The sequence below is a fragment of the Salmo trutta genome, chromosome 23 (genome assembly GCF_901001165.1).
Source record: "Salmo trutta chromosome 23, fSalTru1.1, whole genome shotgun sequence".
NCBI classification, from domain to species: Eukaryota; Metazoa; Chordata; class Actinopteri; order Salmoniformes; family Salmonidae; genus Salmo; species Salmo trutta.
The window spans coordinates 1,992,656-2,019,476 of record NC_042979.1 but is presented as its reverse complement, the minus strand read 5'-3'; the positions used below and the strand labels follow the sequence as shown (position 1 = coordinate 2,019,476).

The window sequence follows — 26,821 nt, the reverse complement described above, 5'->3', positions numbered from 1 at the left end:
TTAATCCAGTTTAGAAGCAATGCAATCCATTATGATCAACAGCTGAAAAAACCCACAATACAAATAAATATTAATGAATTAAATGAAATCATGGGCAACAAAGCAAAGGAACCATTGTTAGTTTACCAGTATTATTTATTACACTAGTATTTTTCAAAATAAATATATAGTAGAATATATTAAAGAAACAAATACAATCTTTAAAGCCAGTAATGAAAAATTCAATTGCGCCAACTTTTAGTAAACATAAGGTGGTACAGTATATACAAAACCACTACTCAAATGTACAAAATGCAGCAAATAATATCAAGTATTGTCCAGTTTCCCTTGACTTGAATGAACTTGAGGCATAGTCATTCATGGTAGAGCTGCTCTTAGTGCTCACAGATAGCAGGTTTAGGTCATGAATGGGGCCAGGAGTTTTCCCTGACCATGTGACTAGGGAAAAATCCTGGCTCGTTATAGGCTGCAAGTAGAGCCAATAGTTGTTTTCGTTGTTCTGGTCAAATCACACTGCCAGAAAAAAATCCTAAAACTAGTCAGTTACTTCAGATCAGGTTCCAGTGTTTTAGTGAAAAGCAGCAGGACCAAGACCTTGGTGTCTCTCTGGCGGTAAGAGTAAGCTGAGCATTCTTCATGAGTACCATTGATCGTGGGCCAGTATTCTGCTGTAGATTTAGTGCAATACACTGAAACCCAAAGCGTGCTCGTTTGGAACCCGAGTAAATACTAATCACCAGCTCCCCACTAACACTAACACTGAGGAAATGATGAGCCTCGCTTCTCCTGGGACAAGAGCATTCATCTTCTAACTGAAATAAACAGTGGTGGAGCTTGTTCCATTCAATGATAAAACCTTTGTTAAAGAATCCTTTAACGAGTAACCGCATTCAGAGAGACACACAGCCGCGCATTCCCAACCCCCCTTTCCACAAACATCTGCAAAAACACACACAAAAACAAGACTTGACCATATCTTTCTCATTTTTCATACCTACAAAAAATGTTAAGTAAAGTTTATTCATGGTAAAATAACTTAATAGCCCATACTAGTATTATTGAATAAATAGCCTTTTGAAGGAGATCAGAGGGGTCACAGCAGCAGGATTTTGCCCGACTAGAACAAACACTTTCAAACAATTTTGACAATGGCTGTGGTTTCTATTATTATAAGTCTGTAGCGTCTGTACTTTCAGTGCTGCCTCTATTTGCACTTATTTCAGTAGTCTGTAGTTTCAGTATTACTTTGTAGTTTTGTCTTTTCGATCCACTACATAAGGGTAAAGTACTGTAAAGTACTGTGTGTTCAGTGCTAAACTAAAGGATATTCCTCAGTTAGCATAAAAAGTGCCACATGCAGAAAACTGCCTTGAGAAAAAACAAAAACATTGCTAATCTTTAAAAGACTCATTCAGTTAGTTGGAAGGTGTTCATTAAAATTCTCACGTCCATCTCCATGGAGACCGCCATTTACACCAACCCGAAGACTACACACACACACAGCAATAGACCAATCCCCCGTCATCAACAGGCCAAACCCACAGAAGGGTGATATCCGAGACTACTGGGTCCTGCCCAATCGTAGAATGAATGCCTATGGAGTGCCTTCTCATCCTCCTCTTCTTCCCTTCCTCACTTCTTCCTAGAAGATCCGCTGGGCCTCTTGATCTGCCACAGGTGGTTGTGTATGGTCAGGGCATCCACGCTGACTGACACGGTCTTGGCGGGGATGCAGTTGAACTGCTTGCGGTCGGAGCTGTACTTGTAGAGCTTGTCGATCATCTTGCGGCTAATGCTGCGTGGCCCCGTGCCGGTGAACTTGACAATCTCCTCTGTGTCGGGGGAGAAGGAGTAGATGGCTCGGAACTGGCAACTACCGTCCCTGAACAGAATCATCAGGTGGTTGGCCTCACACCTCTCCAGCTCCTGGCATTGGACAGACAGATGGAAGAAACAACCATTAGTAACCATGGGAAAAAGAACATCAAACTCTACTATACAGTGGGAATCAGAGGGATATATAACAAAACAGGATAACCAAGTTAGCTGTATAAACACTGAGAAATAACTGGTCTATTGATGTTCTGGTTCATACTTGAACAAATTGGTTGTTGAATCAATTATACCATGTCAATTTCAAGCTGATCTTCCTAAAATACATTTTTCTCAAAACATTTAGGCCAAACATTCTGATGTTTTTATTGACTCAGATTGTTTTCTCTTTTACTGTATATAACGTAATGACACTAGTAATGAGGAAATTTCATTGGCTATAGTAAAATCACAGACTCCTTCTAGAACTACAATACTATTGACTCACCTCAAATAATTTTCACAGGTAATGAGGAAAATTAATTGTCTATACTGAAATTGCAGAGGCCTTCTGCACTGAACAAAATATAAATGCAACAATTTTTACTGAGTTACAGTTCATATACGGAAATCAGCCAATTGAAATAAATTCCATAGATTAGGGCATAAGGATTTCTCATGACTGGGAATACAGATATGCATCTGTTGATCACAGATACCTTAAAAGAACTGGGCCTCACAATGGGCCTAAGGATCTCGTCACGATAAAATGCAATTGTGTTAGTTGTCTGCAGCTTATGCCTGCCCATATCATAACCCCACCGCCACCATAGGGGACTCTGTTCACAAAGCTGACATCAGCAAACATCTCGCCCACACGACGCCATCTGCCCAGTACAGTTGAAACAGGGATTCATCCGTGAAGAGCACACTTCTCCAGAGTGCCAGTGGCCATCGAAGGTCAGCATTTGCCCACTGAAGTCGGTTATGATGCAGTCAGGTCAAGACCTTGGTGAGGACGACGAGCACGCGCATGAGCTTCCCTGAGACGGTTTCTGACAGTTTGTGCAGAGTGACCAAAAGTATGTGGACATATGCTCGTCAAACATTCTCATTCCAAAATCATGGGCATTAATATGGAGTTGGTCCCCCCTTTGCTGCTATAACAGCCTCCACTCTTCTGAGAAGGCTTTCCACTAGATGTTGGAACATTGCTGCGGGGACTTGCTTCCATTCAGCCACATTATTGAGGTCGGGCACTGATGTTGGGCGATTAGGCCTGGCTCGCAGTCGGCGTTTCAATTTATCCCAAAGGTGTTCCATGGGGTTGAGGTCAGGGCTGTGTGCAGGTCAGTCAAGTTCTTCCACACCGATCTTGAAAAAACATTTCTGTACAGACCTCGCTTTGTGCACAAGGGCATTGTCATGCGGAAATAGGGAAGGGCCTTCCCCAAATTATTGTCACAAAGTTGGTAGCACAGAATCGTCTAGAAAGTCATTACATGCTGTAACGTTAAAATGTCCTTACCCTGGGACTAAGTGGCCTAGCCTGAACCATGAAAAAACTTTACAGTTGGCACTATGCATTCTGACAGTTTGTGCAGAAATTCTTCAGTTGTGCAAAACCACAGTTTCATCAGCTGTCCGGGTGGGTGGTGCCAGATGATTCCTCAGGTGAAGAACCCGGATGTGGAAGTCCTGGGCTGGCGTGGTTACGCGTGGTCTGCGGTTGTGAGTTCGGTTGGACGTACTGCCAAATTCTCCAAAACAACGTTGGAGGCGGATTATGGTCGAGAAATGAACATTAAATTCTCTGACAACAGCTCTGGTGGACATTCCTGCAGTCGCAAGCCAATTGCACACTCCCTCAAAACTTGAGACATCTGTGGCATTGCGTTGTGTGACAAAACTGCACAATTTAGAGCGGCTTTTTATTGTCCCCAGCACAAGGTGCTCCTGTGTAATGATAATGCTGTTTAATCAGCTTCTTGATATGCCACACCTGTCAGGTGGATGGATTATCTTGGCAAAGGAGAAATGCACACTAACAGGGATGTAAACAAATTTGTGCTTATGGAACATTTCTGGGATATTTTATTTCAGCTCATTTTTTAATTTATTTAACCTTTACTTAACTAGGCAAGTCAGTTAAGAATAAATTCGTATTTACAATGACGGCCTACCCTGGCCAAACCTGGACGACGCTGGGCCAATTGTGCACCGCCCTATGGGACTCCCGACCACAGCCAGTTGTGATACAGCCCGGGATCGAACCCGGGTCTGTCGTGACGCCTCTAGCACTGCGATACAGTGCCTTAGACTGCTGCGCCACTCGGTCACCGAAACATGGGACCAACACTTTATATGTTGCATTGATATTTTTGGCTATAGTAAAATCATGGAGGCCTTCTAGTACTACCATACTATGGATGGACTGACCTCGAGGATGGTGTTCTTCTGGGCTTCGTTGACCTTGCCAGCCAGGCAGCAGTGAGTGATGGCATTGTGGATTATCGGCTTGTTGGACTTGGAAACACACTCCTTAAACAGCTTGGGACCTGCAACGAGGACAGAAACCGTAATGCTCACCATTGTACTCTGGTGTGTATGTGTATGTAATACTCACCATTAGGGATGTGACAAATGAAACATTTTGCTTAACGTTTAAAAAGCCATTTTCCGTTAAAGCGATAACAAAAAATCATTAAATTCCACGTCAATTTACAATGCAGAATAATGGTCCTATTACGTATGTATGACTGCTAGGGCCGGGCAATGAAGTTCTATCTACTACAGTCATATACCCTTGAAAGCGCCTCGGCTACAGCATGTTCGTTTGTCTGTAACATGCTGACCAGACCCCATCGGGCGCATGTTGATTTTGTCCCCCCACACCAGACATGATTAGGAAACGCAGGTTGAAATATCAAAACAAACTCCGAACCAATTATATTATTGTGGGGACAGGTCGAAAAGCATTAAACATTTAGGGAAATTTAGTTAGCTAGCTTGCTGTTGCTAGTTAATTTGTTCTGGGATGTAAACATTGGGTTGTTATTTTAGCTAAAATGCACAAGGTCCTCTACTCTGACAATTAATCCACAGACAAAAGGGTAAACTGAATTTGTTTCTAGTAATTTCTCCTCCTTCTTTCAGGCTTCTTCTTCTGACTTTATATGGCGGTTGGCAACCAACTTTAAGGTGTATTACCACAACCGACTGGATTCTGGACCTCAGTTCATCTTTCAAATCACCCACATGGGTATATGCTCCTAAAAACAAATGAGGAGATGGGAGAGGCAGGACTTGTTGAGCGTCACAAATAGAACCAACTTCTGCACCCACACGCTCCCAAGCAGTGTGGGTGCAATGATTGAATAACATGTATGTGTACGTTTATTTTGTAGCCCTCGCACACGCGACGCGTCCGGTCTAGTCAGCATTACACTACGGCTTTTTAATAAATGCAGACACAAAACCTTCTCTGGAGATAGTTTCGAAGCGCCACTGAAGGGTAATTTTACTTGTCTGTCAAGGAATGCTGCTTCTAAAGTGGGACTAATCACTAGGTGACCAGACCTGTCAATCAAATAATCTTGAGCTGCCAGTGCGCAGCCTGCTTGCCTACTGCGTGCATACCACTCTTTCCTGAAAAAGTACTTTAAAGTATTGATTGGGGACTTATTTGTGGAGGAATATAACCGTTTTTATGGGTAATTTGTGATGTTTTATTTGTGCTTACCATGACTGTGTTTTTGTATTTTAATGTGTGTGTGTGTGTGTGTGTGTGTGTGTGTGTGTGTGTGTGTGTGTGTGTATGCATGCATGCATGCATGTACAGTTGAAGTCAGAAGTTTACATACACCTTAGCCAACTACATTTAAACTCAGTTTTTCACAATTCCTGACATTTAATCCTAGTAAAAAGTCCCTGGTAGCATTGCCTTTAAATTGTTTAACTTGGGTCAAGCGTGTCTGGGAGTCTTCCACAAGCTTCCCACAATAAGTTGGGTGAATTTTGGCACATTCCTCCTGACAGAGCTGGTGTAACTGAGTCAGGTTTGTAAGCCTCCTTGCTTGCACACGCTTTTCAGTTCTGCTCACAAATTTTCTATAGGATTGAGGTCAGGGCTTTGTGATGGCCGCTCCAATACCTTGACTTTGTTGTCCTTAAGCCATTTTGCCACAACTTTGGAAGTATGCTTGGGGTCATTGTCCATTTGGAAGACCGATTTGCGACCAAGCTTTAACTTCCTGACTGAGGTCTTGAGATGTTGCTTCAATATATCCACATAATTTTCCTGCCTCATGATGCCATCAATGATTGAATAAGTACGTTCATCTCTAGGAGACAGAATGTGTCTCCTTCCTGAGCGGTATGACGGCTGCGTGGTCCCACGGTGTTTATACTTGCGTACTATTATTTGTTCAGATGAACGTGGTACCTTCAAGATTTTGGAAATTGCTCCAAAGGATGAACCAGACTTGTGGACTTCTACAATTATTTTTCTGAGGTCTTGGCTGATTTATTTGGATTTTCCCATGATGTCTAGCAAAGAGGCACTGAGTTTGAAAGTAGGCCTTGAAATACATCCACAGGTGCACCTCCAATTAACTAAAATGATGTCAATTAGCCTATCAGAAGCTTCAAAAGCCATGACATAATTTTCTGGAATTTTCCAAGTTGTTTAAAGACACAGTCAACTTAGTGTATGTAAACTGCTGACCCACTGGAATTGTGATACAGTGAATTATAAGTGAAATAATCTGACTGTAAACAATTGTTGGAAAAATTACTTGTGTCATGCACAAAGTAGATGTCCTAACCGACTTGCCAAAACTATAGTTTGTTAATAAGAAATGTGTGGAGTGGTTGAAAAACACATTTTAATGACACCAACCTAACTGTATGTAAACTTCCGACTTCAACTGTATGTGTACATATACACAGTACCAGTCAAAAGTTTGGACACCTACTCATTCAAGGACTTTTATTTATTTTCACTAATTTCTACATTGTAGAATAATAGTGAAGACATCAAAACTATGAAATAACACATATGGAATCATGTAGTAACCCGAAAAAGTGTTAAACAAATAAAATATATTTTATATTTGAGATTCTTCAAAAAGCAACCCTTTGACTTGATGACAGTTTTGCACACTCTTGGCATTCTCTCAACCAGCTTCATGAGGTAGTCACCTGGAATACAGTTCTATTAACAGATGTGCCTTCTTAAAAGTTAATTTGTGGAATTTCTTTCCTTAATGTGTTTGAGCCAATCAGTTGTGTTGTGACAAGGTAGGGGTGGTATACAGAAGATAGCCCTATTTGGTAAAAGACCAAGTCCATATTATGGCAAGAACAGCTCAAATAAGCACAGAGAAATGACAGTCCATCATTACTTAAAGACATGAAGGTCAGTCAATGCGGAAAATTTCAAGAACTTTGAACATTTCTTCAAGTGCAGTTGCAATAACCTTCAAGCGCTATGATGAAACTGTCTGTCATGAGGACAGCCACATGAATGGAAGACTCAGAGTTACCTCTGCTACAGAGGATAATTTCATTAGTTTCCAGCCTCAGAAATTGCAGCCCAAATAAATGCTTCACACATGTCAAGTAACAGACACATCAACTGCTCAGAGGAGACTGTGTGAATCAGGCATTCATGGTCAAATTGCTGCAAAGAAACCACTACTAAAGGACACCAATAAGAAGAAGAGAATAGAAGAGCAATGGACATTAGACCTGTAGACATTTGTCCTTTGGTCTGGAGTTCAAATTGGAGACTTTTGGTTCCAACCGCCATGTCTTTGTGAGAGACAGTGTGGGTGAACGGATGATGTCCGCATGTGTATTTCCCACCATAAAGCATGGAGGAAGAGGTGTTATGGTGTGGTGGTGCTTTGCTGGTGACACTGTCTGTGATTTACTTAGAATTCGAGGCACACTTTACCAGCATGGCTACCACAGCATTCTGCAGCGATACGCCATCCCATCTGGTTTGGGCTTAGTGGGACTATAATTTGTTTTTCAAAAGGACAATGACCCAACACACCTGCAGGCTGTGTAAGGGCTATTTGACCGAGGAGAGTAATGGAGTGCTGCATCAAATGACCTGGTCTCCACAATCCCCCGACCTCAACCACATTGAGATGGTTTGGGATGAGTCGGACCGCAGAGTGAAGGAAAAGCAGCCAACAAGTGCTCAGCATGTGAGAACTCCTTCAAGACTGTTGGAAAAGCATTCCAGGTGAAGATGGTTGAGAGAATGGCAAGAGTGTGCAACGCTGTCATCAAGGCAAAGGTTGGCTATTTGAAGAATGTTTAACACTTTTTTTGTTACTACATGATTCCATGTGTCATTTCATAGTACTGATGTCTTCACTATTATTCTGCAATGTAGAAAATAGTAAAAATAAAGAAAAACCCTTGAATGAGTAGGTGTTCTAAAACCTTTGACCGGTAGTGAGAACGTGAGTGAGTCAGGGAGTGAGTGAGTGAGTGAGTGTGCACGTGTGTATACACATGTGTGTATACACGTGTGTATGTTTGCAAATGTATAAAAATGTAATAACAGAAATACCTTATTTACGTAAGCATTCAGACCCTTTGCTATGAAACTCGAAATTTAGCTCCGGTGTATCCTGTTTCCATTGATCATCCTTGAGATGTTTCTACAACTTCATTGGAGTCCACCTGTGGTAAATTCAATTGATTGGACATGGAATTGTCCGTAGAGCTCCGAGATTGTCTCGAGGCACAGATCTGTGTGCAGCATTGAAGGTCCCCAAGAACACAGTGGCCTCCATCATTGTTAAATGGAAGATGTTTGGAACCACCAAGACTCCAGCCAAGAGCTGGCCGTCCAGCTAAAGTGAGCAATTGGGTGAGAAGTGCCTTGGTCAGGGAGGTGACCAAGAACCCGATGGTCACTCAGACAGAGCTCCAGAGTTCCTCTGTGGAGATGGGAGAACCTTCCAAAAGGACAACCATCTCTGCAGCACTCCACCAATCAGGCCTTTACGGTAGAGTAGCCAGACGGAAGCCACTCCTCAGTAACATGACAGCACGCTTGGAGTTTGCCAAAAGGCCCCTGAAGGACTCTCAGACCATGAGAAGCAAGATTCTCTGGTCTGACGAAACCAAGATTGAACTCTTTGGCCTGAAAGCCAAGTGTCATGTCTGGAGGAAACCTGGCACCATCCCTACGGTGAAGCATGGTGGTGGCAGCATCATGCTGTGGGGATGTTTTTCAGGGGCAGGGACTGGGAAACTAGTCAGGATCGAGGGAAAGATGAACAGAGTGAAGTACAGAGATATCCTTGATGAAAATCTGCTCCAGAGTGCTCAGGACCTCAGACTGGGGTGAAGGTTCACCTTCCAACAGGACAACAACCTTAAGCACACAGCCAAGACAACGCAGGAGTGGCTTTGGGACAAGTTTCTGAATGTCCTTGAGTGGCCCAGCCAGAGCCTTGACTTGAACACGATCGAACATGTCTGGAGAGACCTGAAAATAGCTGTGCAGCGATGCTCCTCATCCAAACTGACAGAGCTTGAGAGGATCTGCAGAAATTAAATGGGAAAAACTCCCCAAATACAGGTGTGCCAAGCTTGTAGCATCATACCCAAGAAGACTCGAGGCTGTAATCGCTGCCAAAGGTGCTTCAACAAAGTACTGAGTAAAGGGTTCTGATGCTTATGTAAATGCATCTTTCAGGTTTTTTGTTGTTGTTGCAAAACTCTCTAAAAAACGTGTTGCTTTGTCATTATGGGGTATTGTGCGTCAATTTATTTGAAGAAAAAAACTATTTCATCAATTTTAGAATAAGGCTGTAACGTAACAAAATGTGGAAAGGTCAAGGGGTCTGAATACTTTACAAATGCACTGTATGTATTGTGGCAGACCAGGGTGTTTGGTCAAGACTTTTACACAGATCAGACAGAGTATGATTAGCTCGGTTTCAAGGGTGTTTATTTAAATAATAAAAATAATAAAAAAAGGATAGGTCTCCCCCATGAGACCTTCTCCGGGATACCATCTTCTGGGCTCCGGGTCTTGCAGTATCCTGTCGGGCACAAACTCTGAACTCCCTCCACATACCTCTGCAACCGTCCCCAACTATACGGGAGTCCTTTCTTCCCACACTTCCCTTGTGGGCCTTGCACAACTGGTGAGCAATCAGCCCTTGATTACTCACCAGCTCCCAATCAGACTCAATTAGTCCTGGCCAGAGAACCCGTCAAGACCTGGCACGTCCATCAGATGGAGCCATCGCCTCGTGATGTATAATCCGTCTGTCACCAGGCCTCGACGAGTCTCCCCCTGATGGCTGACCTGCTGTACGCCACAGTATGTACAGTTGAAGTCGGAAGTTTACATACACTTAGGTTGGAGTCATTAAAACTCGTTTTTCAACCAATCCACAAATTTCTTGTTAACAAACTATAGTTTTGGCAAGTCGGTTAGGACATCTACTTTGTGCATGACACAAGTCATTTTTCCAACAATTGTTTACAGACAGATTATTTCACTTAAAATTCACTGTATCACAATTCCAGTGAGTCAGCAGTTTACATACACTAAGTTGACTGTTCCTTTAAACAGCTTGGAAAATTCCAGAAAATGATGTCATGGCTTTTGAAGCTTCTGATTTACATAATTTTAGTTAATTGGTGTTGCACCTGTGGATGTATTTCAAGGCCTACCTTCAAACTCAGTGCCTCTTTGCTAGACATCATGGGAAAATCAAAATACATCAGCCAAGACCTCAGAAAAATAATTGTGGACGTCCACAAGTCTGGTTCATCCTTTGGAGCAATTTCCAAAATCTTGAAGGTACCACTTTCATCTGTACAAACAACAGTACGCAAGTATAAACACCGTGGGACCACGCAGCCGTCATACCGCTCAGGAAGGAGACACGTTCTGTCTCCTTGAGATGAACGTACTGTGGTGCGAAAAGTGCAAATCAGTCCCAGAACAACAGCAAAGGACCTTGTGAAGATGCTGGAGGAAACAGGTACAAAAGTATATATATCCACAGTAAAACAAGTCCTATATCGACATAACCTGAAAGGCCGCTCAGCAAGGAAGAGGCCACTGCTCCAAAACCACCATAAAAAAGCCAGACTACGGTTTGCATCTGCACATGGGGACAAAGACTGTACTTTTTGGAGAAATGTCCTCTGGTCTGATGAAACAAAAATAGAACTGCTTGGCCATAATGATCATCGTTATGTTTGGAGGAAAAAGGGGGAGGCTTGCAAGCCAAAGAACACCATCCCAACCATGAAGCACAGGGGTGGCAGCATCATGTTGTGGGGGTGCTTTGCTGCAGGAGGGACAGGTGCACTTCACAAAATAGATGGCATCACGAGGCAGGAAAATTATGTGGATATATTGAAGCAACATCTCAAGACATCAGTCAGGAAGTTAAAGCTTGGTCGCAAATGGGTCTTCCAAATGGACAATGACTCCAAGCATACTTCCAAAGTTGTGGCAAAATGTCTTTAGGACAACAAAGTCAAGGTATTGGAGTGGCCATCACAAAGCCCTGACCTCAACCCTATAGAAAATGTGTGGGCAGAACTTAAAAAGCATGTGCGAGCAAGGAGGCCTACAAACCTGACTCAGTTACACCAGCTCTGTCAAGAGGAATGGGCCAAAATTCACTCAACTTATTGTGGGAAGCTTGTGGAAGGCTACCCGAAACTTTGACCCAAGTTAAACAATTTAAAGGCAATGCTACTAAATACTAATTGAGTGTTTGTAAACTTCTGACCCACTGGGAATGTGATGAAATAAATAAAAGCTGAAATAAATCACTACTATTATTCTGATATTTCACATTCTTAAAATAAAGTGGTGATCCTAACTGTCCTAAAACAGGTAATTTTTACTTGGATTAAATGTCAGGAATTGTGAAAAACTGAGTTTAAATGTATTTGGCTAAGGTGTACGTAAACTCCGACTTCAACTGTATATACAGTTGTGGCCAAAAGTTTTGAGAATGACACATGACATGATTTTCACAAAGTCTGCTGCCTTGTATGATGGCAATTTGCATATACTCCAGAATGTTATGAAGAGTGATCAGATGAATTGCAATTAATTGCAAAGTCCCTCTTTGCCATGCAAATGAACTGAATCCCCAAAAATCAGTCCCACTGAATTTCAGCCCTGCCACAAAAGGACCAGCTGACATCATGTCAGTGATTCTCTCTTTAGCACAGGTGTGAGTGTTAACGAGGACAAGGCTGGAGATCACTCTGTCATGCTGATTGAGTTCGAATAACAGACTGGAAGCTTCAAAAGGTGCTTGGAATCATTGTTCTTCCTCTGTCAACCATGGTTACCTGCAAGGAAACACATGCCGTCATCATTGCTTTGCACAAAAAGGGCTTCACAGGCAAGGATATTGCTGCCAGTAAGATTGCACCTAAATCAACCATTTATCAGATCAAGTATATCAAGGAGAGCGGTTCAATTGTTGTGAAGAAGGCTTCAGGGCACCCAAGAAAGTCCAGCGAGCGCCAGGACCGTCTCCTAAAGTTGTTTCAGCTGTGGGATCGGGGCACCACCAGTACAGAGCTTGCTCAGGAATGGCAGCAGGCAGGTGTGAGTGCATCTGCACGCACAGTGAGGCAAAGACTTTTGGAGGATGGCCTGGTGTCAAGAAGGGCAGCAAAGAAGCCACTTCTCTCCAGGAAAAACATCAGGGACAGACTGATATTCTGCAAAAGGTACAGGGATTGGACTGCTGAGGACTGAGGTAAGGTCATTTTCTCTGATGAATCCCCTTTCCGATTGTTTGGGGCATCCGGAAAAAGCTTGTCCGGAGAAGACAAGGTGAGCGCTACCATCAGTCCTGTGTCATGCCAACAGAAAAGCATCTTGAGACCGTTCATGTGTGGGGTTGCTTCTCAGCCAAGGGAGTGGGCTCACTCACAATTTTGCCTAAGAACACAGCCATGAATAAAGAATGGTACCAACACATCCTCAGAGAGCAACTTCTCCCAACCATCCAGGAACAGTTTGGTGATGAACAATGCCTTTTCCAGCATGATGGAGCACCTTGCCATAAGGCAAAAGTGATAACTAAGTGGCTCGGGGAACAAAACATCAATATTTTGGGTCCATGGCCAGGAAACTCCCCAGACCTTAATCCCATTGACAACTTGTGGTCAATCCTCAAGAGGCAGGTGGACAAACAAAAACAAATTCTGACAAACTCCAAGCATTGATTATGCAAGAATGGGCTGCCATCAGTCAGGATGTGGCCCAGAAGTTAATTGACAGCATGCCAGGACGGATTGCAGAGGTCTTGAAAAAGAAGGGTCAACACTGCAAATATTGACTGTATGCATCAACTTCATGTAATTGTCAATAAAAGCCTTTGACACTTAAAAAATGCTTGTAATCATACTTCAGTATTCCATAGTAACATCTGACAAAAATATCTAAAGACACTGAAGCAGCACACTTTGTGGAAATTAATATTTGTGTCATTTTCAAAACTTTTAGCCATGACTATATAATGTCTACACTGTATTTCTGATCAATTTGATGTTATTTTAATGCACAAAAAATGGGCTTTTCTTTCAAAAAGAAGGACATTTCTAAGTGACCCCAAACTTTTGAATGTGTGTGTGTGTGTGTGTGTGTGTGTGTGTGTTACATACATACATGCATGCATGCATGCATACATACATACATACATACATACACATATATATAAAATGTGGATATTTATATTGTAACATACAGGGCGCATTTGGAAAAGAGTCCTATGTCTCAATAGGTCTCCCTTGTTAAAATAAAGGTAAAAAAATTGAAATAAAATATTCCGTATTTTGAACAGAGGAGATTAGTTGCTGTACTTCCGAGAACACAGGGGAGGGACACAGTATGGGCATGTTGGTCACCAGGCAGAGACAGTCAGAACTTCGCACTAGGCCTATCTATCAGCAATCAAAAGCTGTATCTCACAATGGAATGCTGTATTTTGCAATTTCTTGGCTTGCAATGTCTTGGAACTTTAGTATAGCAGGGCTTATCATCAATGAATAGGCTAGAATATTCCACACGCAACAGACTGAAGACACACTCACATCATTAGTGAAGAGTAATCGAGCCCAGCTACAATCTGATTAAAATGTTGTGATTTTATTTTATTTTCTTATTGTTAGGATCCCAATTTAGTTTAAATTTAAAACGTTGACACGCCTACTCACCATTGTACCCAGGTGTATGTGGGTGCATGTGTAATACTCACCATTGTACTCTACTGTAGATGTGATGGAGGAGGCTGTAGAGCCGTTCTCCCAGTCTCTCTCCATGTTCCTACTGGAGTTCCTGCTTAGCAGAGGGAACGACTCTACCGACCCACCCCTGGAACGCACACACACACACACACACACACACACACACACACACACACAAACACACACACACACACACACACACAGTTAACAGGGTGTCTGTCTCAATCACATACTCACACAAATAACCACACGCACCCAACCCTGCACATACGCGCGCACACACACCTCTGTGGTTCGGCTCCTCCAAAAGTGACACTCTCTGTCTCGGTGGCCAAGGAGAGAGTGGAGCCTGACTGGAAACAGTGGAGAATGTCCTCTGGAAGTCAACGAGACAAGAGTTAATCAATACCATAGAACAAGAAGTCGCTTTGGATAAAAATGTCTGCTTCATGGCATGTATTATTATTATTATTATTATAAATACACTGTATGTCTGTGTGCACCAAATAAAAACAGATACTGAACAGTCATTTCACTGGTATTCATTAACCATCCACATACAAGCAGCATATGAAGATAACCTTTATTAGGGATAGGCATTTGAAAGAATGTCTGCTCGAGTACGCAAGCATTTTTTTTAGTACTGAAGTACTGGCATGTTCATGTAAAACAGGTCTAAAGACAAAATATTTGCGGTATGCTAGTCGTTCCAATTACTGTTTGTTCTGACACGAGTGAAAACAAAACTGAACATATTTTCACTGCACTTGACATACTTCAAACAATCAAAACGTCTTCTGTAATTTTGTTAGTGGTTATAAACGTAATCTGCTCAATAGATGCATTTGTAAATTTAGAGTACATGTATTTAATTATTAGCAAACGAATACAAACCTTTCCCAACTCTTGACCATCACTCACACCCAGGGTTGGGGTTTAACGGATTACATGTAATCAATTATAAGGGATTACAAAAAACAGTAACTGTAATCCGTTATAAGCAAAATTATTGTAATCAGATTACAGATACTTTTGAAAAACTAGATGATTACTTCGAGGATTACTTTTGAATTCAGAAAGGATGTTTGTGCAAAAAATCTTTGACACTTCTCTTTTTTGTCAATGACATTCAAATCAGCTTTGAAAAATGGCGCAAGTTTAAATTTGTTCCACCTGAGCGAGTCTGACCACAAGTCAGAGACCAGTATGATGACACACCAAATGGGTTTGATGGATCACAGGAAAAGAGCAGGAATAGGCTTTTGAAGGCTACAGTCCAATCTATGTCTTCCAATGGTGCGACTGCTGTCGGCATCCAAAGATTATCCAACTTGAATAAACGCTTGGAGGTAAGGATGACAGCAGCATAGTTTACGGCGATACAGATATCACTTATTATTTATATCTATATAGCGCATTGATGTCAATCACACTGGTGCTCTCTCATTTAGCTATTTGCGCCTTACGGATTGTGGTTGTTGTGGATAGCTGTTCACATATCTAAATGTACATTTGAACCCAAAAATGGTTGAATTCAAGAAGTTTAAGCTGCCTATCAATCATTGTTTTTGAAACCATTGAAAAATGCGCTCTTGCAACAGCTGCATTGTGCGGATCCCAGCCTGTGGAATAAAAGTGGGGCTTTTATTGCTCAATCTATTTAAAAAAAGACATCCAAATCAAATTTTATTGGTCACATACACATGGTTAACAGATGTTAATACAAGTGTAGCGAAATACTTGTTTCTCTAGTTCCGACCGTGCAGTAATATCTAACAAGTAATCTAACAATTTCACAACTACCTCAGACACACAAGTGTAAAGGAATGAATAAGAATATGTACATACAAATATATGGGTGAGCGATGGCCGAACGGCATAGGCAAGATGCAGTAGATGGTATAGAGTACAGTATATACATATGAGATGAGTAATGTAGGGTATGTAAACATTATATAAAGTGGCATTGTTTAAAGTGACTAGTGATACATTTATTACATCCAATTGTTAATTGTTAATGTGGCTAGAGATTTGAGTCAGTATGGCTGTTAAACAGTCTGATGGCCTTGAGATAGAAGCTGTTTTTCAGTCTCTCGGTCCCAGCTTTGATGCACCTGTACTGACCTCGCCTTCTGGATGATAGCGGGGTGAACAGGCAGTGGCTTGGGTGGTTGTTGTCCTTGATGATCTTTTTGGCCTTCCTGTGACATCGGGGGGTGTAGGTGTCCTGGAGGGCAGGTAGTTTGCACACGGTGATGCGTTGTGCAGACCTCACTACCCTCTGGAGAGCCTTACGGTTCTGGGCGGAGCAGTTGCCGTACCAGGCGGTGATAGAGCCCGACAGGATGCTCTCGATTGTGCATCTGTAAAAGTTTGAGTGTTTTAGCCTCCTGAGGTTGAAGAGGCGCTGTTGCGCCTTCTTCACCACGCTGTCTGTGTGGGTGGACCATTTCAGTTTGTCCGTGATGTGTACACCGAGGAACTTAAAACTTTCCACCTTCTCCACTACTGTCCCATCGATGTGGATATGGGGGTGCTCCCTCTGCTGTTTCCTGAAGTCCACGATCATCTCCTTTGTTTTGTTGACGTTGAGTGTGAGGTTATTTTCCTGACACCACACTCCGAGGGCCCTCCCCTCCTCCCTGTAGGCTGTCTCGTCGTTGTTGGTAATCAAGCCTACCACTGTAGTGTCGTCTGCAAACTTGATGATTGAGTTGGAGGTGTGCATGGCCACGCAGTCATGGGTGAACAGGGAGTACAGGAGGGCTGAGAACGCACCCTTGTGGGGCCCCAGTGTTGAGGATCAGCGGGGTGGAGATGTTGTTTCCCACCCTCACCACCTGGGGGGCAGCCCGTCAGAAAGTCCAGGACCCAGTTGTACAGGGCAGGGTTGAGACCCAGGGTCTCAAGCTTAATGACGAGTTTGGAGGGTACTATGGTGTTAAATGCTGAGCTGTAGTCGATGAACAGCATTCTTACATAGGTATTCCTTTTGTCCAGATGGGTTAGGGCAGTGTGCAGTGTGATTGCGATTGCGTCGTCTGTGGACCTATTGGGGCGGTAAGCAAATTGGAGTGGGTCTAGGGTGTCAGGTAGGGTGGAGGTGATATGATCCTTGACTAGTCTCTCAAAGCACTTCATGATGACGGAAGTGAGTGCTACGGGGCGATAGTCGTTTAGCTCAGTTACCTTCGCATTCTTGGGAACAGGAACTATGGTGGCCCTCTTGAAGCATGTGGGAACAGCAGACTGGGATAGGGATTGATTGAATATGTCTGTAAACACACCAGCCAGCTGGTCCAGGTATGCTCTGAGGACACGGCTAGGAATGCCGTCTGGGCCGGAAGCCTTGTGAGGGTTAACACGATTAAATGTTTTACTCACGTTGGCTGCGGTGAAGGAGAGCCCGCAGGTTTTGGTAGCGAGCCGTGTCGGTGGCACTGTATTGTCCTCAAAGCGAGCAAAGAAGTTGTTTAGTTTGTCTGGGAGCAAGACATCGGGGTCCGCGACGGGGCTGGTTTTCTTTTTGTAGTCCGTGATTGACTGTAGACCCTGCCACATACCTCTCATGTCTGAGCCGTTGAATTGCGACTCTACTTTGTCTCTATACTGACGCTTAGCTTGTTTGATTGCCTTGTGGAGGGACTAGCTACACTTTTTGTATTCGGTCATGTTTCCGGTCACCTTGCCCTGATTAAAAGCAGTGGTTCACGCTTTCAGTTTTGTGCGAATGCTGCCATCAATCCACGGTTTCTGGTTGAGGAAGGTTTTAATAGTCGCCGTGGGTACAACATCACCGATGCACTTGCTAATAAACTCGCTCACCGAATCAGCTTATACATCAATGTCATTGTTTGACGCTATCCAGAACATATCCCAGTCCACGCGATCGAAGCAATCTTGAAGTGTGGAATCAGATTGGTCGGACCAGCGTTGAACAGACCTGAGCACGGGCCTTTCCTGTTTAAGTTTCTGTCTATAGGCTGGGAGCAACAAAATGGAGTCGTGGTCAGATTTGCCGAAAGGAGGGCGAGGGGGGGCTTTATATGCGTTGCGGAAGTTAGAGTAACAATGATCCAGAATTCTGCCAGCTCGGGTCGCGCATTCGATATGCTGATAGAATTTAGGGAACCTTGTTTTCAGATTAGCCTTGTTTAAATCCCCAGCTACAATAAATGCAGCCTCAGGATATGTGGTTTGCAGTTTACATAGAGTCAAATGAAGTTCTTTCAGGGCCGTCGAGGTGTCTGTTTGGGGGGGGGGGGATATAAACGGCTGTGATTATAATCGAAGAGAATTCTCTTGGTAGATAATGCGGTCGGCATTTGATTGTAAGGAATTCTAGGTCAGGTGAACAAAATGACTTGAGCTCCTGTATGTTGTTATGATCACACCACGACTCATTAATCATAAGGCATACATCCCCGCCCTTCTTCTTACCAGAGAGATTATTGTTTCTGTTGGCGCGATGCGTGAAGAAACCAGGTGGCTGTACAGACTCTGATAACGTATCCCGAGTGAGCCATGTTTCTGTGAAACAGAGAATGTTACAATCTCTGATGTCTCTCTGGAAGGCAACCCTTTCTCGGATTTCGTCTACCTTGTTGTCAAAAGACTGGACATTGGCGAGTAGTATACTCTGGAGCGGTGGGCAATGGCCCGTCTACAGAGCCTGACCAGAAGACCGCTCCGTCTGTGACGCCGTTGTTTTGGGTCGCCTGCTGGGGTCCAATCCATTGTCCTGGGTGGTGGACCGAGGATCCGCTTCGGGAAAGTTGTATTCCTGGTCGTAATGTTGGTAAGTTGACATTGCTCTTATATCCAATAGTTCCTCCTGGCTGTATGTAACACTTAAGATTTCCTGGGGTAACAGTGTAAGAAATAATACATAAAAAATGCTCAAACTCGGACACATGCTCAAACTCGCACACTTTTGATAGACTTAAAAAAGGGGTAGTTGCTACATCCATTTTTGGACTTATAAATTATGTATATTAATGTAATGATAAAATTGAATCGTGTTATTATATGTAGTAGAAAGCGATGGGTTAGAATAAGCCTACATAACCAACCCATAAAGTAAAATTAAACATCCATGTATGGCCAGCTATGTAAACATCAACACTGATTTATCCTGCAATAGATGTTGTTCAATTGTTAACATACAATTACCAACATACATCCCTCTTAAGGGGAAAGTAATCTAAAAGTAACTGAATGTAATCAGATTAAGTTACTGAGTTTGGGTAATCCAAAAGTTACGTTACTGATTACAAGTTTGGACATGTAACTAGTAAAGGATTACATTTAGAAAGTAACCTACCCAACCCTGCTCACACCCACACCCTCACCCCAAATGGTTAGGTGATGTCAACCTGTCCTATTGTGATTATGTACACATAAAATATCATCGTATATGATGCTCTCGCCCCTATTGGCCACCCTTCCCCCAAAAACGACAGTTGGGCTATAATGCGGAATCGAATTCCAGTGGACAAATCATGACAAAAGATCATGTTGTTGAATGCTTGGGTAGAGGCTAAGTGCAGGCAATGGCAAATCTTTTCTAATATTCCTTTCTGGTAGAGAAGCATAACACGTCTATGTCTGTCTGTGATGAGGAGCGGGCTGCCATAGTGAGCTAGGTTATAGGCCTACATCATGGGCTGGATGGAAGCAGTCTACAGTCTTCACAACTGGAAAATAATTGTTTATTTGCCTCATAAAAAATTGCCTATGCCTAGGCTATATACTTTCATTATTTGTATTTTTTAAAAGCTGGAATATTTGGGAAATACGCTACTGTTCATAACTTTAACTTGTCTTAAAGCTTTTATGATAGGCTTTGTAGGACAATTTGGCCATTTGCTTCTCAACCTCGCATTGAGGGATTTTCCTGACCCGCATGGACAATTTATTTCTTAACTTAAACTTGACTTAGCTTGTCGTTGCATATTTCTGTAGGCTATTGATATTGCTTGTTCAATCCTTATTAGTCCTCTAGCTACCTCACGTTTTTAGACTATTCAAATAACTTTTTGAGATGGAAAAATTGGTTTAGGCGGAGAGAGGATAAACAAGATTTTCTGACTAGACATTTTGTGCTGCTTTGGTGGAATTCTCTGCTCCATCTGGTCTACATCCTTCTCTTGCGTTCTGTAGGCTATAAATCACATTTATTGAAATAGGGTATAGCAAATAGCAATATGCAAATTACTTGGAATGTCCCTTGGGCCCCTGCTGAGCACTGCGATACTTTTTTTTACTGCGCAGCGCCAGTCAAGTTCCATTAGGCTAAACCATCATCTGTTACATCTCGATGTCGTAACCATGGACAATGGCTGTCAATCATCGTCGATAGACGATGCTATTGTAATATCGCCCAACCCTAACCCATGCTTACACAAGCCAGGAAGGCACAACGCAGCAGGCACAGTGTGATGTCACATTAGCAGTGGACTGATATGCAAACCTTTTAAAATGTTTCATTGCAAACTCAGGCATTGCTCTCTGCTTGCTCAGCCAGGCACAATCAGGTTCTTACCCTCATGGCATGCCACGAGAGAGAGAGTTAGATAGATACCGAGAGAGAGATGGAGAGAAAATTCCCCCGATCCTATAAGAGGGCAAAGTGAGCCAATCACATTACACAAATCTATGCAATTCTCTCACACCTGCTTAGGGGGAAAGGGGCTAGTGGTCCACTTGATCAGACTTTCTGAAGGGGTTGTGGGTTGGGCTTGGAATTTCTTTCCTGACATAACCTGACCAGGAAAAACTAGCCCTATGAGGTATGGTATTATTTTATGAGGTCAGGGGGTCATGCAGATGAGGTTAGATGTTTCACCTCCCCTACTGCCTGCTGCTGATCCCTGGGCTCTCATCAACATGAATGCTCTCAGAGAATAACCTGGGTGACAAAAACACACACGCAAGGGCTAAACAGACAATACACACACAGGAAAGCTAAACAAAAAATACAAACACACACACACACAGCACATTGTGGTATTCATGGGATGCACCTACAGTACCAGTCAAACGTTTGGACACCTACTCATATGTAGAATAATAGTGAAGACATCAAAACTCTGAAACACATATGGAATAATGTAGTAACCAAAAAAGTGTTAAAGAAAATCGCAATATATTGTAACGTACTTAAAAAATGTTTTACCACTCTTATGTAGACATAGCTCCACCCACATCCGTTCCATGCATCAAATGGGGTTGGAGTTGAGGGAAAAAAGTGTTACCAATGTAATACCCTTGTTAAATCCAAGTATAGAGTTTATTTGTTTTAATTAATTGGTATTAGATTTAAAAGGTGATCGAATTGCTCCTGAACTGTAATGTCGTTAATGCATTTATTTTGAAGAAATACTTATTTAAATGTACAAGTGAATAGGTTGGTTTACTTTTAAGTTAAAGTTTTGACCAATAAGGTAACTTGTTAAGATGTGGCCAATGGGAGAGTTGACCAGGTTAACAGGAGGCCTGTGAAAAAGAGACGTTGGAAAAAGAGGGTGAGACGTTGAAAAAAGGATGGAGAGATATTATCAGTGTTGGTGAAGAAAAAGACAATGGTAAAGAAGAAGACGATAAAAGTATAACAAAACCCAAATCTACAGAGTATTATTATTATTTTGTTAAGATTTAGTAGAGTCTGAAGCTACCGTCTCATCGTGGAGGTATTTGACAGCTCAAGTTTAGCCTAGCATTGTGCGAGACCTGGAGAGAATTTCTTGTGGAAGATTAACGAGTTTGTTTTTATGGGATATCTGTTGCTGCTAAGGAGTACTGTCTGCATTGATAGCTGTGCTTTCTGTGGATCTTGTGAGGACACCTGCACGGAACTGCTATACTTCGCTGAGGAAATATCTACGAGTAGTGAGTAACCACAATGGTGGGGTGCTTCGGAACTTTGGGTGTCGTCATTTTTTTGAGCCCCAACGCGCGTCAACGGTTTTAAGCAATCTTGCCAGTAATTTGGACATGGGTTGTGAAAAAACATTGGGGTTTATTATTTTCATTTATTTTGATGTGGTACATTGAAAATGTGATAACATCCATCTTGAACCTTATGTCTGTTGCATTGATGGAGTCATTTACTGTTTCAGTTTCATTTTAATGCATGGGAAAGCATATCCTTATATAATAACAAAAATCTATAATCATTCTATCTGAAGTTAATCCACTAGTTGTCATCACCCTAGATAGTTTATAATAGGGATTCTTATTGGAGATGTCCTTCTCACCTAACATCCCATGCTGTTCAGATATTCTAAGGTAATATCGTGAGAGTCAAATTCGAGCCTGGTGAGAGGGTTACACCAAATATAACAATGTGCATTTCATAAATATTCTAAGAAAATGTGTACATAAAACGTATCAAACACGTCTAAAACTACAATGGGTTGATGTCCTCATTGTGGTTTTACAGAATGCTGTGGAATGCTGTGGTAGCCATGCTTGTTAAGTGCGCATTGAATTCTAAATAAATCACAGACAGTGTCACCAGCAAAGCACCCCCACATCATCACATCTTATCTTCCATGCTTCACGGTGGAAACCACACATGCGGGGATCATCCGTTCACCTACTCTGCATCTCACAAAGACACGGCGGTTGGAACCAAAAATCTCAAATTTGGACTCATCATACCAAAAGGACAGATTTCCACCGGCCCATGCAAGTCTCCTCTAATTATTGGTGTCCTTTAGTAGTGGTTTCTTTGCAGTAATTTGACCATGAAGGCCTGATTCCCACAGTCTCCTCTGAACAGTTGATGTTGAGATGTGTCTGTTACTTAAACTCTGTGAAGCATTTATTTGGGCTGCAATTTCTGAGGCTGGTAACTAATGAACTTATCCTCTGCAGCAGTGGTAACTCTGGGTCTTCCTTTCCTGTGGCGGTTCTCATGAGAGCCAGTTTCATCATAGCACTGGATGTTTTTGCGACTGCACTTGAAGAAACTTTCAAAGTTCTTGACATTTTCCGGATTGACTGACCTTCATGTCTTTAAGTAATGATGGACTGTTGTTTCTCTGTGCTTATTCGAGCTGTTCTGACATAATATGGACTTAATAGGGCTATCAAATAGGGCTATCTTCTGTATACCACCCCATACACAACTGATTGGCTCAAACGCCTTAAGGAAATAAATTCCATTCATTAACTTTTAAGAAGGCACATCTGTTAATAGAACTGTATTCCAGGTGATTACCTCATGAAGCTGGTTGAGAGAATGCCAAGAGCATGCAAAGCTGTCATCAAGGCAAAGTGGCTACTTTGAAGAAACTCAAATTTGATTTGTTTAACACCTTTTTGCTTACTACATGATTCCATGTGTGTTATTTCATAGTTTTGATGTCTTCACTATTCTACAATGATTTTATAGTAAAAATAAAGAAAAACCCTGGAATTAGTAGGCCATTGTTATGAATGTTCTCAAGACGTTCTCAGCAATAGTGACTCCCGAAAGTCAAGTGGTGCCCAATCATTCAACAGGGGATAATGATTGTTTAGTGTCTAAATTACAGTATAGTGGCTTGGAAATACGATGACATTGCTAAAGTACGCAAATAATTAGTACGAAACAACTTTGTCATCATTATGATGTAGTCAAATTTACTTTAGACTGAGGCAATGTTGCCATTTGCTACAAAAGTTTGTCAAAAATACCTAGCAGTTAGCTAGCTAAAATCTGGTGCTCTCCCCGCAATCTTAGGTAGCATCTAAAGTCAATCTGCCGACATCCCAATGACAAAGGCATTTCCTACTGGGCGATTCCACAACAGGACATATTTCGGGCATCTCAGTTCTGGCAATTTTCACTTAGAAACTTAATTGGGAGAAAGGACTTTTGACATGACCACACCAATAGCAGACTACTGTTAGAATCATACAGCTACAGTGCCTTCAGAAAGTACTGACACCTCTTGACATTTTGTTGTGTTACAAAGTGGAATTAAAATGGATGTCTTTTTTTTGTCAACGATCTACACAAAATACTCTGTCAAAGTGAAAGAATGTTTTTATTTTTTATTCATGGAAAATAACATCTTGATAAGATAAGTATTCAACCCCCTGAGACAATGCATGTTAGAATCACCGTTCGCAGCAATTACAGCTGAGTCTTTTCTATGTAAGTCTCTAAGAGCTTTCACACCTGGATTGTAAAATATTTGCCCATTATTCCTTAACATATTATTCAAGCTCTGTCAAGGTGATTGTTGACAAGCATTTTCAAGTTTATTATTATTATATTTTTTTTCACCTTTATTTAACCGGATAGGCAAATTGAGAACAAGTTCTCATTTACAATTGCGACCTGGCCAAGATAAAGCAAAGCAGTTCGACACATACAACAACACAGAGTTACACATGGAGTAAAACAAACATACAGTCAATAATACAGTAGAAAAATAAGTCTATATACAATATGAGCAAATGAGGTGAGATAAGGGAGGTAAAGGCAAAAAAGGTCATGGTGGCAAAGTAAATACAATATAGCAAGTAAAACACTGGAATGGTAGGTTTGTAGTGGAAGAAAGTGCAAAGTAGAAATAGAAATAATGGGGTGCAAAGGAGCAAAATAAATAAATAAATAAATACAGTAGGGGAAGAGGTAGTAGTTTGGGCTAAATTTTAGATTGGCTATGTGCAGTGATCTGTGAGCTGCTCTGACAGCTGGTGCTTAAAACTAGTGAGGGAGATAAGTGTTTCCAGTTTCAGAGATTTTTGTAGTTCGTTCCAGTCATTGGCAGCAGAGAACTGGAAGGAGACGGCCAAAGGAGGAATTGGCTTTGGGGGTGACCAGAGAGATATACCTGCTGGAGCGCGTGCTACAGGTGGGTGCTGCTATGGTGACCAGTGAGGGGAGATAAGGGGGGACTTTACCTAGCAGGGTCTTGTAGATGACCTGGAGCCAGTGGGTTTGGCGACGAGTATGAAGCGAGGGCCAGCCAACGAGAGCGTACATGTCGCAGTGGTGGGTAGTATATGGGGCTTTGGTGACAAAACGGATGGCACTGTGATAGACTGCATCCAGTTTACTGAGTAGGGTATTAGAGGCTATTTTGTAAATGATATCGCAGAAGTCGAGGATCAGTAGGATGGTCAGTTTTACGAGGGTATGTTTGGCAGCATGAGTGAAGGATGCTATGTTGCAAATAGAAAGCCAATTCTAGATTTAACTTTGGATTGGAGATGTTTGATGTGAGTCTGGAAGGAGAGCTTACAGTCTAACCGGACACCTAGGTATTTGTAGTTGTCCACATATTCTAAGTCAGAACCGTCCAGAGTAGTGATGCTGGACGGGCGGGCAGGTGCAGGCAGCGATCGGTTGAAGAGCATGCATTTAGTTTTACTTGTATTTAAGAGCAGTTGGAGGCCACGGAAGGAGAGTTGTATGGCATTGAAGCTCATCTGGAGGGTCCAAAGAAGGGCCAGAAGTATACAGAATGGTGTCGTCTGCGTAGAGGTGGATCAGAGACTCACCAGCAGCAAGAGCGACATCATTGATGTATACAGAGAAAAGAGTTGGCCCAAGAATTGAACCCTGTGGCACCCCCATAGAGACTACCAGAGGCCCGGACAACAGGCCATCCGATTTGACACATTGAACTCTATCAGAGAAGTAGTTGGTGAACCAGGCGAGGCAATCATTTGAGAAACCAAGGCTATTGAGTCTGCCGATGAGGATGTGGTGATTGACAGAGTCGAAAGCCTTGGCCGGGACAATGAAAACGGCAGCACAGTATTGTTTCTTATCGATGGCGGTTACGATATCGTTTAGGACCTTGAGCGTGGCTGAGGTGCACCCATGACCAGCTCTGAAACCAGATTGCATAGCGGAGAAGGTGCGGTGGGATTCGAAATGGTCGATAATCTGTTTGTTGACTTGGCTTTCGAAGACCTTAGAAAGGCAGGGTAGGATAGATATAGGTCTGTAGCAGTTTGGGTCAAGAGTGTCCCCTCCTTTGAAGAGGGGGATGACAGCAGCTGCTTTCCAATCTTTGGGAATCTCAGACGACACGAAAGAGAGGTTGAACAGGCTAGTAATAGGGGTTGCAATAATTTTGGCAGATCATTTTAGAAAGAAAGGGTCCAGATTGTCTAGCCCGGCTGATTTGTAGGGGTCCAGATTTTGCAGCTCTTTCAGAACATCAGCTGACTGGATTTGGGAAAAGGAGAAATGGGGAAGGCTTGGGCGAGTAGCTGTGGGGGGTGCAGTGCTGTTGACCGGGGTAGGGGTAGCCAGGTGGAAAGCATGGCCAGCCGTAGAAAAATGCTTATTGAAATTCTCAATTATAGTGGATTTATCGGAGGTGACAGAGTTTCCTATCCTCAGTGCAGTGGGCAGTTGGGAGGAGGTGTTCTTATTCTCCATGGACTTTACAGTGTCGCAGAACGTTTTTGAGTTTGTGTTGGAGGAAGCAAATATCTGCTTGAAAAAGCTAGCCTTGGCTTTTCTAACTGCCTGTGTATATTGGTTTCTAACTTCGCTGAAAAGTTGCATATCACGGGGGCTGTTCGATGCTAATGCCGAACGCCACAGGATGTTTTTGTGTTGGTTAAGGGCAGTCAGGTCGTCTGGAGAGAACCAAGGGCTATATCTGTTCCTGGTTCTAAATTTCTTGAATGGGGCATGCTTATTTAAGATGGTGAGGAAGGCATTTCAAAAAAATAACCAGGCATCCTCTACTGACGGGATGAGGTCAATATCCTTCCA

At 42.5% G+C, this 26,821-nt stretch overlaps 1 protein-coding gene across 2 annotated transcripts in view; it reads right to left on the bottom strand.

Moving 5' to 3' along the window:
* Positions 1–117: 117 nt before the first annotated feature.
* The window catches only part of LOC115159081 (calmodulin-regulated spectrin-associated protein 1-B), a 167,902-nt gene continuing 141,198 nt past the window's right edge, over positions 118–26,821 (bottom strand). For both annotated transcript variants that reach the window (XM_029708458.1, XM_029708457.1), the window contains exons 15-18: positions 14,371–14,461; positions 14,097–14,212; positions 4,252–4,370; positions 118–1,926 (exon numbers count right to left, since the gene is read on the bottom strand). In XM_029708458.1, the coding sequence (XP_029564318.1) occupies positions 1,633–1,926; positions 4,252–4,370; positions 14,097–14,212; positions 14,371–14,461 (620 nt within the window). In that variant the 3' untranslated portion in view covers positions 118–1,632. The remainder of the gene's footprint in view (positions 1,927–4,251; positions 4,371–14,096; positions 14,213–14,370; positions 14,462–26,821) is intronic.